The sequence below is a fragment of the Mobula birostris genome, chromosome 25, assembly GCF_030028105.1.
Source record: "Mobula birostris isolate sMobBir1 chromosome 25, sMobBir1.hap1, whole genome shotgun sequence".
Classification (NCBI taxonomy): domain Eukaryota; kingdom Metazoa; phylum Chordata; class Chondrichthyes; order Myliobatiformes; family Myliobatidae; genus Mobula; species Mobula birostris.
The window spans coordinates 56,522,084-56,535,801 of record NC_092394.1 but is presented as its reverse complement, the minus strand read 5'-3'; the positions used below and the strand labels follow the sequence as shown (position 1 = coordinate 56,535,801).

Sequence of the window (13,718 nt, the reverse complement as noted above, 5' to 3'; positions counted from 1 at the left end):
AACAGACGGTGGTGGACTGGGGGATGGAAACCCAGGTCGTCAATCTGAATGAGACACAGGGAAGAGAGGGGATTTGCGCCACACTGCAGTCATGTACTGATGAATTAATCCAGCGAGAAGAAACCATGACCCACCTTCGAAGGGATCAGCAGAAACTCAAGACGTCGATTCAGAACAGATTGGAAGACTTACAAGTTGGGAAAGATCAAGGAAGTGTTCTGACTAAGGTCAACAGAAAACCGAGAGCCCAGGGAGGGGAGTTTGACTATACTCTCGAGGAGGTGAAGAAATGGAGGACAGATCTGGAAAAGGGTGGCGGAGGCTTGTAAGGAATCCGAAGATGACTATCGCGAGTTTAAACGAAGTGGAAAAACTGAAAGTTGACCTAGAAGACGTCCTCAGGAAGAAACAAGCGGAGGCTGAACATCCTTTAACTGCTGCTTTTCAGGTCAGGGTGGAAGAAGCTGGTGGAGTAACTGCGTCCCAGATTGAGATGGCCAAGAACCCTGAGTCAGAACTGTGAGCCTGTGGCGAGAGTTGAAGGAGTCCCCGAAGAAGCTGACGTCTCAACTGCAGGAGGCTGAAGGGGTAGCCCCGGCTAAATGTTTCAGTTTGGAGAAACTTAAGCAGCAGCTACCGATCGAGGGAATGAGGAAGGATACAGATTCGAAGGATGATGTGCTGCATATGTGGTACATGCTGCCTTTCGCTAACTTCCCCGTGATTGAGGAAGAGACCTTTGGCCCTTCTCCCACTGAGTCAGGTGTAGTGGGGAGGGCTAACTGTGGGCAGTCCGAATTGTGGCAGGATTGGGAAGGAGGAGAGGCGAGGCCCCAGACACGGGACAGGGGGCTCTGAGCTGTAGTGGTGTCTAAGTGAGAGAAGAGTTGGCAAGCAGGCCCGAGGTATCCCTAGTAGTGACTGAGCCTTTTGGGTTTAGGTGAGGGGGTACGGAGGTCTCGGAGGGTTAAGAAGCTCCCAGATAGGTTGGCCTATGTAGCGCCCGTGGGACGGGAGTAATATCCACTGTTTGGGGAGCACTGTCACTGTGTGTATCTGTGTATGTGTGTGTTGTGTGTCTGCAGGACTGGTTGGCGAGTTATTTAGAAGTCATGAGGGCATGACTTTATTTGGTGGGGGGAGAGTGTAAGGGGGTTTCGACTTTTATGTTACTGCGGAGGCTAATTAAAATGGCGTCTTTGTTATGTTAATCTGGGGAATGCGGCTTTGTTGTGTTAAACGCTGAGAAAGTTTGCGCTAGCAGCTTGTTTTGGTTTAGAGTGTGGTAAGAGGGCACTATTAACCAATTGGGATAGTTGTTATGGTTTTGGTGTATTTGAAGATACTGTATGCGCGGGGTTTTGGGGGAAAAGGTGGGAGAGCGAGACAGAGGATGGATGAGGTGCTGTGATGTCCGCTAACGGGATCGGACCCCAAGCGGGGCGTTCGGCGAGGAGATGGAGACGGACTAGGGTGGAGCGTCTGGTCGACCACCGTTGTTGGTCCCAGGCGGCCGGTCGAGGTGGTCCGAGGGGTCGCAGGGTGAAGAAGAAGGTCCTTGAGCTCCAACTGTTTGTGCACGAAGATATTGAACTTTGATAAGTGTGGCGCCTTTTATTTTCCTTTTATATTTTATTCTCTCTTAATTATATAGTTCCAGTAATATCTATAAACTGTAAATCATTTAATCATATATGGTGTATTGTCTGTTATTTGGGCGGGGTGGGGTACCTCACACAGCATCCACACAAACTATTACCTAGTTTGGCGGGGCCGAGGGCTGTTTCCCTAGACGACAGCGAGCCGAGCGACCCTGAGGGTGACCAAGGGGGGGCTACATTAGTAAGGGTATCAAAGGTTACAGGGAGAAGGCAAGAGAATGGGGTTTAGAAGGATAATAAATCAGCCACAATGGAATGGCGGAGCCGAATCAATGGGCCAAATGGCCTTATTTTGCTCAAATGTCTTAAGGTCTTACGATACCACTATATTGGACATACCTCAAATAACGATGAGTACGAGAATAACCAGTGAAGGCACCTAGAGCCTAGTGGCATGGTGTCATGACAACAACCTGTCCCTCAATGTCAGCAAAACAAAAGAACTGGTTATTGACTTCAGGAAGGGGGGCAATGCACATGATGTAAAATACATCAATGGTGCTGAGGTTGAAAGGTTTGAGAGCTGCAAGTTCCTAGGTATGAATATCACAAATAGACTGTCCTGATCCAAACATATCGATACCATCACTGAGAAAGCCCACCAATGCCTCTACTTGTCATAGCTACGGACTCTGCAGCACAGTAGGTTCGGCAATTACACTCCTGAATATGCACATGTCAGCTAATTATTATTTTACTATGGCTGCATTTAACTCCCTTCTTTTCATTGTAGTGCTTGTTCAGACTTGAACAAAGCACAGCAATGTTATGCTGCCTGCTTGCATTCGGCCCTTGCCTAAGAAAAGTGAACTATCAAGTCGACTGACGCTGAGGACTGGCAGTATTTGTTTTATGTTTAGATACTCCTTTCAACCGTGGTGTTGGCATCCAGTTTTCCTTTTGAGGGTTTAGTTAATGACCCTGATAGGCCCAGCGTTTATTGTCAACAACAGGAATTCTGCACATGCTGGAAATTCAAGCAACACACATCAAAGTTGCTGGTGAACGCAGCAGTCCAGGCAGCGTCTGTAGGAAGAGGTGCAGTCAACGTTTCAGGCCGAGACCCTTCGTCAGGATTGACTGAAGGAAGAGTGAGTAAGGGATTTGAAAGTTGGAGGGGGAGGGGGAGATCCAAAATGATAGGAGAAGACAGGAGGGGGAGGGATGGAGCCAAGAGCTGGACAGGTGATTGGCAAAGGGGATACGAGAGGATCATGGGACAGGAGGTCCGGGGAGAAAGACGGGGGGGGGGGGGGTGGACCAGAAGATGGGCAAGGGGTATAGTCGGAGGGACAGAGGGAGAAAAAGGAGAGAGAGAGAAAGAATGTGTGTATAAAAAAAAATAACAGATGGGGTACGAGGGGGAGGTGGGGCATTAGCAGAAGTTAGAGAAGTCGATGTTCATGTCATCAGGTTGGAGGCTACCCAGACGGAATATAAGCTGTTGTTCCTCCAACCTGAGTGTGGCTTCATCTTTACAGTAGAGGAGGCCGTGGATAGACCTGTCAGAATGGGAATGGGATGTGGAATTAAAATGTGTGGCCACTGGGAGATCCTGCTTTCTCTGGCGGACAGAGCGTAGGTGTTCACTGAAGCAGTCTCCCAGTCTGCGTCGGGTCTCGCCAATGTATAGAAGGCCACATCGGGAGCACCGGACGCAGTATATCACCCCCAGCCGACTCACAGGTGAAGTGTCGCCTCACTTGGAAGGACTGTTTGGGGCCCTGAATGGTGGTGAGGGAGGAAGTGTAAGGGCATGTGTAGCCCTTGTTCCGCTTACAAGGATAAGTGCCAGGAGGGAGATCAGTGGGGAGGGATGGGGAGGACGAATGGACAAGGGAGTCGCATAGGGAGCGATCCCTGCGGAAAGGGGGGGGAGGAGGGAAAGATGTGCTTAGTGGTGGGATCCCGTTGGAGGTGGCGGAAGTTACGGAGAATAATATGTCGGACCCGGAGGCTGGTGGGGTGGTAGGTGAGGACCAGGGGAACGCTGTTCCTAGTGGGGTAGCAGGAGGATGGAGTGAGAGCAGATGTACGTGAAATGGGGGAGATGCGTTTGAGAGCAGAGTTGATAGTGGAGGAAGGGAAGCCCCTTTCTTTAAAAAAGGAGGACATCTCCCTTGTCCTGGAATGAAAAGCCTCATCCTGAGAGCAGATGCGGCGGAGACGGAGGAATTGCGAGAAGGGGATGGCATTTTTGCAAGAGACAGGGTGAGAAGAGGAATAGTCCAGATAGCTGTGAGAGTCAGTAGGCTTATAGTAGACATCAGTGGATAAGCTGTCTCCAGAGACAGAGACAGAAAGATCTAGAAAGGGGAGGGAGGTGTCAGAAATGGATCAGGTAAACTTGAGGGCAGGGTGAAAGTTGGAGGCAAAGTTAATGAAGTCAACGAGCTCAGCATGCGTTCAGGAAGCAGCGCCAATGCAGTCGTCGATGTAGCGAAGGAAAAATGGGGGACAGATACCAGAATAGGCACGGAACATAGATTGTTCCACAAAGCCAACAAAAAGGCAGGCATAGCTAGGACCCATACGGGTGCCCATAGCTACACCTTTAGTTTAGAGGAAGTGGGAGGAGCCAAAGGAGAAATTATTAAGAGTAAGGACTAATTCCGCTAGACGGAGCAGAGTGGTGGTAGAGGGGAACTGATTAGGTCTAGAATCCAAAAAGAAGCGGAGAGCTTTGAGACCTTCCTGATGGGGGATGGAAGTATCTAGGGACTGGACATCCATGGCGAAAATAAAGCGGTGGGGGCCAGGGAACTTAAAATCATCGAAAAGTTCTCAAACGCATCTCCCCCATTTCATGTACATCTGCTCTCACTCCATCCTCCCGCCACCCCACTAGGAATAGGGTTCCCCTGGTCCTCACTTACCACCCCACCAGCCTCCGGGTCCAACATATTATTCTCCGTAACGTCCGCCACCTCCAACGGGATCCTACCACTAAGCACATCTTTCCCTCCCCCACTTCCTCTGCTTTCTGCAGGGATCCCTCCCTACGCGACTCCCTTGTCCATTCGTCCCCCCCATCCCTCCCCACTGATCTCTCTCCTGGCACTTATCCTTGTAAGCGGAACAAGTGCTACACATGCCCTTACACTTCCTCCCTTACCACCATTCAGGGCCCCAAACAGTCCTTCCAGATGAGGCGACACTTCACCTGTGAGTCGGCTGGGGTGATATACCGCGTCCGGTGCTCCCGATGTGGCCTTCTATATATTGGCGAGACCCGACGCAGACTGGGAGACCGCTTTACTGAACACCTGTCCACCAGAGAAAGCAGGATCTCCCAGTGGCCACACATTTTAATTCCACATCCCATTCCCATACTGACATGTCTATCCACGGCCTCCTCTACTGTAAAGATGAAGCCACACTCAGGTTGGAGTAACAACACCTTATATTCTGTGTGGGTAGCCTCCAACCTGATGGCATGAACATCGACTTCTCTAACTTCTGCTAATGCCCCACCTCCCCCTCATACCCCATCTGTTATTTTTTTTATACACACATTCTTTCTCTCTCTCTCCTTTTTCTCCCTCTGTCCCCCTGCTATACCCCTTGCCCATCCTCTGGTTCCCCCCCACGTCCCCCCCCCATCTTTCTCCCTGGGCCTCCTGTCCCATGATCCTCTCGTATCCCACTTGCCAATCACCTGTCCAGCTCTTGGCTCCATCCCTCCCCCTCCTGTCTTCTCCTATCATTTTGGATCTCCCCCTCCCCCTTCCACTTCCACTTTCAAATGTCTTACTAACTCTTCCTTCAGTTAAGTCCTGACAAAGGGTCTTGGCCTGAAACGTCGACTGTACCTCTTCCTAGAGATGCTGCCTGGCCTGCTGCGTTCACCAGCAACTTTGATGTGTGTTGCTCCAGCGTTTATTGTTTTATTTTCCCTTTAAATACTGTCTGCATTAAAGTCTGTGAACTATCAACCTGCTTCAGTGTCTCCCTCCCCACACTTGGGCCATGTCCACACAGACTGAAGCAAGTCTCAACCACACCAAGGTGGACCGAGCAGAGACAGAACAACTGGCATTAGCCCTGAGATTCTTTGGTCAGGTAGGGGACAAGCTACAGGCAATTGAATCTGTTGTGAGTGAAATTACTGAGGCAATGAGGTAGATAATCTTCTGCCAACAAGCCCAGTATCATCTCGAGGAACAGGTACCATCCTTCGTAACAACTGCCCAGCAGCTCACCGCAGACAATCGGAGTTAGATGTCTGTGATTCCGTTCCATGAACACACTGCTGACAGCAATTAGTGTTCTTGCCAATGCAATTCAGCACCCTCCGGCCACCTCAGTACCACTCCCAGCATCTTACAGATCCTCCTGTTCTGCTGCCCCCACAACCTCTGCCACTATTTCTCCCTCTCCCTCCCCCCCACCCCCGGTCCAGAACTGATTCCTGCTTTCGGACCATCACAGACTCCAGCGTCTGTAGAAGAACCAAATATTCCACCAATGGGCGGATACTCTGGTGAACCCAATGGCTGCAAAAATGTTATTACCCAATGCGGGCTGACATTCCGAGCCCAGCCTGGTCATTTTGATGATGATGCGCGAAAACTCACGTACATGGTCAATCTCTGAGATGGACCTCCACTCAGCCTGTTCAACGCCGGATACCCTGCAGCCCAGTCGATCCGGCATTTCATTGCAGAGTTAAGCAGGGTTTTTGACCTTCCAGTATGGGGTCAGGAGGCTGCCCACTGACTCCTGGACATGCGCCAAGCCCGAGGGACAGTAAGGGACTATGCAGTCAAATTCTGCACACTTGCAGTAGAGACGGGATGGAATGAGAGAATTCTCATCACTGCCTTACAGCGTGGACTGAACGCAAGGGTCCAACACAAGATTGCTGCCTGGGACAAGCAGGGTAGGCTGGATGATCTGATTAATCTGGCTATTCGTGTTGACGACTGGGTAACTGAGTAGCACAGAGAAAGAATGGCTCAAGCTTCCTACTCGCCTTCTAATCACCATCTTTTCTCACTCTTGCCCTCATCATCCAGCACCTAGTCCACAGGGAAGCCTGTGCAAGTGAGGCACATGTGCCTGTCTCAGGAGGAACAAAAGTGGCACAGGAGTACAGGTTCCCGCCTCTATTGTGGATCAATTTTCCATGGCTGCCCGCTTCATTGCCCTCCCTAAGCCTCCGTCGGCTTGTGAGACTGCTACATTCATGGTTCAGGCTCCAAAGCTTCCCTCAAGACACAATGTCAGATTGTGGACCACAGTTTACTTCCCGATTTTGAAAGGCTTTCTGCTCTCTTGTAGGACCCACGGCCAGCCTCTTGTCTGGTTTCTACCACCAAACCAATGGCCAGACTGAGACTGAACCAGGAGTTGGAGACAACCCTGTAATGCCTTGCCTCTTGCAACTCCATGTCCTGGAGCTCCCAATTGGTTTGGGCAGAGATCGCCCATAATAACCTCCAGTCGTCCTCCATGGGTATGTCTCATTTTGAGTGCCAGAAGGGATTCTACACACCGCTGTTCCCTGACCAGGAGATCGATGTAGGAGGTCCTGCTGCTGAACAGCTGATCCAGCACTACAAGCGCACCTAGAACCTAGCCTGGGCTTCTCTGCTGTGCACACAGAGACAAAATGCCCAGCAGGCTGATTAGTTCTGCTGACAGGTCTGGCCTTTCAAGCCAGGACAGGAGGTCTGGTTGGCATCAAGGTATCTTCCCCTGAAGGTTGAGAGCTGCAAATTGGCTCCAGCCTAAGCAGGGCCATTTGTAGTGGAAAAGGCTATCAACAAGGTCTCATATAGTTTGCTTCTGCCAGCATTAATGAAGGTCCACCCAGTATTCCATGTTTCCCAGCTTAAAGCAGTTACTACCTCCCCCCTGGCCTCAGTCACCCCTCCTCCGCTTGGTAGGTGGTTTCCTGGTCTATACTGTGTACCGCCTCATCACTAGTGATGTGTTAACGTCCAGTACCTTGTGAATTGGGAAAGGTATGGTCCTGAAGAACATTCTTGGATCCTGGCGAAGGACATTTGGGACAAGTTGCTAATCTAGGACTTCCAGCAGATACAGGTCTGTGACGTCTCAGGTGCTGTGCCTAGGGAAGGGGGCCTTGCCACAACCACGGACTCGGCTGCGCAGTAGATTTGGCAATTGTGCTCGTGAGTAGGCATGTTTCAGCTAATTATTATTTCATTGTGATGGTAATTAACTCCATTTTCACCGTAGCACTTGTCGAGACTAGAGCAAAGCACAGCAACATTATGCTGCCTGCATGCATTCAGCCTTGCCTGAGAAAAGTAGACTATTGAGTTGACTGACGCTGAGGACCAGTGGTATTTGTTTAATATTCAGATGTTCCTTTCAGCCGTGATGTTGGCATCCAGTTTTCCATTTGAGGGATTAGTTAATGGCCTTGTTTGGCCTAGTGCTTCTTGTTTTCTTTTCCCTTGAAATACTGTTCACATGAAATTCTGTGAACTATCGACTCGTTTTAGTGTCTCTCTCTCTCCACACTTGGGCCATATCCAAACGGACTGACACTACTTCTCAGGAGGTTAAAGAAATTTGGCTCCTTTGATTCTCACCAAGTTTTATCGCTGTACCAAACAAAGCATCCTATCTGAATGCATCAGAGCATGGTATGGCAACTGCTCTGCCTGTCACTGCAAGACACAGTTCAACACAGTATGGAAACCATCCTCCTCTCATTGAACTATACTTCTGGATACCTTGGTAAAGAAGTCAGCATAATCAAACACCCACCATCCCAGACATTCACCTCTCACTAATCCTATTAATAACTTCCCTGTCACTGATGTTACTTTTAATGACCTGTAGTTACCAGGCTTATCCCTGCAGCTCTTCTTGCATTTGATAAGACCATAAGATATTGGATCAGAAGTAGGCCATTCAGCCCATCGAGTCTGCTCCACCATTCAATCATGGGCTGATCCAATTCTTCCCCACTCCCCTGCCTTCTCCCCACATCCTTTGATACCCTGGCGAATCAAGAACCTATCTATCTCTGCCTTAAATGTACCCAATGACTTGGCCTCCACAGCCACTCGTGGCAACAAATTCCACAGATTTACCACCCCGACTAAAGTAATTGCTCTGCATCTCTGTTCTAAATGGACGTTTTTTAATACTGAAGTTGTGCCCTCTTGTCCTAGATGCCCTACCATAGGAAATAACTTTGTCATATCTAATCTGTTCAGGCCTTTGAACATTCGGAATGTTTCTATGAGATCCCCCTCATTCTCTTTATCTGCCAGTGACATTTAATGGCTACTCTTTGCCTCCTAATTTATGCTTCTGCCTACACCCTCTATACTCCTGAAGGGTCTCCTGTTTTCATTGCTACAAATCGTCCGTATACTTTGTTGTTTTCTTATCAATCAAAATAGAACAACGTTGTCAGAAATCAGTTTTTGTAAGACAAGAAGAAAGCATTCCTTGTGACTTACCAATTCCCTCAGCAAAGTTAGGGTACAACTCATCGGTGAAAAGAGGCTCTGGTAGCTCTCGGAAATAAAGTTTTAACGTTCCCGCAATGGCATTAACATCCATTTCACTCATCATCACAGAGACATCTTTATTATCTGTAATTCATGACATATTTAAATACAGTTAAAGGTAACAACTAATCTGAACACGAATGCATGAACTGAACACAGATGGGACCAAGGCAACATTGAATAAACATAAATCTATACTCTGAATGTGTCCTGTTAATGATTAAGGAGAAGATAGGTAAACTGAATATGGATAAATAGCTTGACAATGGATAAACAAAAGAAGGATAAACAATCCGCTAATCAATAAACTGTAGATGCTAGAAATCTGAAATAAAACCAGAAAATGTAGGTCACGTTCAACAAGCAACTGCAGAACACACACAACTGCATCGTTGCAGAGAACTTAAGGAAGGAATAGAGGCACGGTGAATATTTCAAGGTTACCCTGGTAATAAGCTGCTGATGAAGCCATATAGTTGATGGGTTACTGAGGACAGGTGAAAAGACAATCTACTGTAGAGACATAAGCGACTTTTAAGAAAGTAGAGACACTGTTGTACCTTCTTTATGATGGCACTTACCTGTTGGTCCCAGGACAAATCTTCTGATATGATAATGCCAAGGAATTTAAAGTTACTGACTCTCTCCACTTCCAGTTCCTTAATGAGGACTGGCTCATGGATCCCTGGTTTCTTCCTCCTGTAGTCAATAATCAGCACTTGGGTTTTGCTGACATTGAGTGAGAGGTTAGTGCTGTAGCACTATTCAACCAGATTTTCAATCTCCTTCCTATAAGCTGATTTGTCACCACTTTGATTTGTTCAACAACAGTAGTGTCGTCAGAAAATTTAAATATGGCATTGGAGCTGTACTTAGCCACAAAGTTATAGAAATAAAGTGAGGGTCTAAGCATACAGTGGTGCCCCTGTATTGATGGTGACTGTGGAGGAGACGCTGTTGCCAATCTGAAATGAGTAGGGTCTGCGAGTGAGGAAACTGAAGATCCAGTTGCATAAGGAGGTACCGAGGCCTAGGTCTTGGAGCTTAGTAATTAGTTTCAAAGAAATGATAGTGTTGAATGCTGAGCTGTAGTCAATGAAGAGCATCTGTGCTATCCAGGTGTTTCACAGCTGAGTGAAGGGCCAATGAAATGCCATCTGCTGTCAACCTGTTGTGACGGCAGGCAAATTGGAGTGGATCCAGATCACTCCTCAGGCAGGAGTTGAAACGTTTTACGACCAATGCCTCAAAGTACGTCATTACAGTGGATGTGAGTGCTGCTGGATGATGGTCACTGAGGCAGGCTACCACGTTCTTCTTGGCCACTGGTATGATTGAATACTGCTTGAACCTTAGATTGCCAAAGCAAGAGGCTGAAGATGTCAGTATACACCCCAGCGACTCCAGCCAGTTAATTAGCACAGGGGGTCTTCAGTACTCAGCCAGGTATGCAGTCTGGGCCAGGTACTTTCCTCTTACATAGGCATCAGAGACTGAAATCACAGTCATCAGGGGCTGTGGGGATTCATGAAAGTGCCTCTATGCTCTCTAGTCAAAACAAGCATAAAACCATTGAACTCATCTGGGAGAATGTACGTTGTTTGGTTTTGCTTTACAGGAGGTGATGGCATTCAAGCCCTGCCACAGCTGTTGAGCGTCCTTCCATGATTCAGGTTTAGTCTGGGATTGCCACATTGCATTAAATCCTTGAAAAGGATGTGAAAGGCACCAGTTTAGGCTGTTTCTTGTTTTTTTAAACATGGCAGTCAATACATCAAGTGTTATCTTGACATGTCTTTGGCAGTATGTAAGCTGCAGTCAGGATCATGGTGCAGAATTTTCTTGGTAAATAGAACGACTGGCACTTAATCAGTAGCTGTTGCAGGTCCGAAGAACAAGAGTGAAACAAGACTACCATATCTAAGCACTTTGATGAGATTATCATGAAGCAGTTGCTGCTGCCTCTGCCCTTTCCTGATGCTGCTGTCCAGTCCATCTGGTAGACCAAGAACCCCTTGGGCTGGAGCACCGTGTCTGGAGTGTGTGGGTAGCAACGTCTCAGTGAAACTGACGATGCAACAATCCCTCATTTCCCTCTGATACAGCAATCATGCCCTTTGTTCCACTACCTTGCTGTCCAGTGACTGTATATTGGCCCAGAGGATGCTAGGGAGCAGAGGACACGTTACCTGTCGCTTCATATGTGTTATGGGTTAAACACGGACAGATAGGACTAGCTTATAAGGGCACTTTGGTTGGCATGGATGAGTTGGGCCAAAGGGCCTGTTTTTGTGCTATATAAGTTCTATAAAAATTACAGAATTTTTTTAAGTAGTTCAGCATCGTGAAGACCAAATTCAAACTGTACAGTTGTTGCGAGAATTTCTAATCAACAGATCCTGCTTTCTTAACTTTCCCTACATCCCTGCTTAAGATCAACTTAATGTATCCATACAGTAGCCTGACCTCAGTGGTTGGGAAGATGTTAGAGTCAATTATTAAGGATGAAGTGATGGAGTACTTGGTGACACAGGACAAGATAGTACAAAGTCAGCATGGTTTCCTTTCGAGAAAATCCTGCCTGACAAACCTGTTGGAATTTGTTGAGGAGATTACAAGTAGGATAGATAAAGGGGAGGCAGTGGATGTTGTACATTTGGACATCCAGAAGGTCTTTGGCAAGGTGCCACACATGAGGCTGCTTACCAAGTTAAGAACCCATGGTATTACAGGAAAGTTACTAACATGGTTAGAGCATTGGCTGATTGGTAGGAGGCAGCGAGTGGGAATAAAAGGATCCTTTTCTGGTTGGCGACCAGTGACTAGTGGTGTTTCGCAGGGGTCAATGTTGGGACCACTTCTTTTTATACTGTATATAAGTGATTTAGATGATGAAATAGATGGCTTTGTTGCCAAGTTTGCAGATGATACGAAGATTGGTGGAGGGGCAGATAGTGTTGAGGAAACAGGATGCAGAAGGACTTAAGACAGATTAGGAGAATGGGCAAGAAGGTGGCAAATGAAATACAATGTTGGAAAATGCACGGCCATGCACTTTGGTAGTACAAATAAATGTGCGGATTATTTTCTAAACGGGGAGAAGATCCAGGAATCTGAGATATAGAGAGACTTGGAAGTAGAGTCGGAGGTGAGGAAGGCAAATGCAATGTTAGCATTCATTTAAAAGGCCCAGAATACAAGAGCAAGGATGTGATGCTGAGGCTTTATAAGGCACTGGTGAGACCTCACCTTGAGTATTGTGAACAGTTTTGGGCCCCTCATCTTAGAAAAAATGTGCTGGCATTGGAGAGGGTCCAGAGGAGGTTCACAAGGATGATTCCAGGAATGAAAGGATTATCATATGAGGAACATTTGATGGCTCTGGGTCTGTACTCACTGGAATTCAGAAGGATAAGTGGGGGATTTCATTGAAACCTTTCGAATGTTGAAAGGTCTAGACAGAGCAGATGTGAAAGGGATGTTTCCCATGGTGGGAGAGTCTAGGACAAGAGGGCACAGTGTCAGGATAGAGGGGCACTCTTTCAAAACAGAGACGCAGAGAAATTCTTTTGGCCAAAGGGTGGTGAATTTGTGGAATTTATTGCCACATGCAGCAGTGGAGGCCAGGTCGTTGGGTATATTTCAGGCAGAGGTTGATAGGTCCTTGATTGGACATGGCATCAAAGGTTACAGGGAGAAGACCAGGAACTGAGGTTGAGGAGAAGATTTAAAAAAGGATCAGCCATGATTGAATGGCAGAGCAGACTCGATGGGCCAGATGGCCTAATTCTGCTCCTATGTTTTATGGTCTTATGCAGCATTGTGTTTGATTCCACACAATATTTTAAATCTCATTTACAATCAACAGGAAGACAGTGTCCTTGTAACTTTCATTATCCATTTCCATCCCTGTCTCTAAAGTCTTTCCACATCCTTATTTTCATGGCTAAACATGTTGCTCCATCTCATGGTTCAGTTTACCTACACGTTGAGCCATCATTTCTAGCCCTTTCATCCATTCACAGCTAAGCCTTTATTGTGAAGCATTGTTATATTTCCTCTGAGAATCAAAAATGGAAATTGTTTAGGACATGTCAGCATATTGTTTACAGTAATACAGCATGGCTATTTTACTCAGATGCCCTGTTCTCCACTTAATTACTTACAGAGTTTATTTCACAGAAAATCAATCTCGAGTGCATAGAAATCAAACTGTAGGTATATTATTGAAATATTTTAAATTCAAGCAGCTAGGATCATGTGTAATTACATTATATAGCCACAAGTTGTTCCTTACAATTCCTGAATACTTACTAGCATCGAAAGAAGCTTTGAGGGTCTGAATGTCTGTGGCAACTCCTGATACTCGATAGATTCCAATTTCCTCCATTCCACGCCTTTCAATCTCCTCCACACATTGTCGTACTATGTAAGGCACTTTTGACCTTTCTCGCCTGGTGAAAGGAAACATTGTCTGAACCCAAACATCACCATCTGTTACATTTACATCTCCTGAAAGATTTCAGGAGACCCAAAATTATGTGATTTCTGGAGAAAA

At 47.0% G+C, this 13,718-nt stretch overlaps 1 protein-coding gene across 1 annotated transcript in view; it reads right to left on the bottom strand.

Moving 5' to 3' along the window:
* LOC140187912 (breakpoint cluster region protein) overlaps positions 1-13,718 on the bottom strand; it is a 446,198-nt gene that overhangs the window by 40,811 nt on the left and 391,669 nt on the right. The window contains exons 19-20 of the mRNA XM_072243771.1: positions 13,475-13,614; positions 9,110-9,244 (exon numbers count right to left, since the gene is read on the bottom strand). Coding sequence (XP_072099872.1) covers positions 9,110-9,244; positions 13,475-13,614 — 275 coding nt within the window. The remainder of the gene's footprint in view (positions 1-9,109; positions 9,245-13,474; positions 13,615-13,718) is intronic.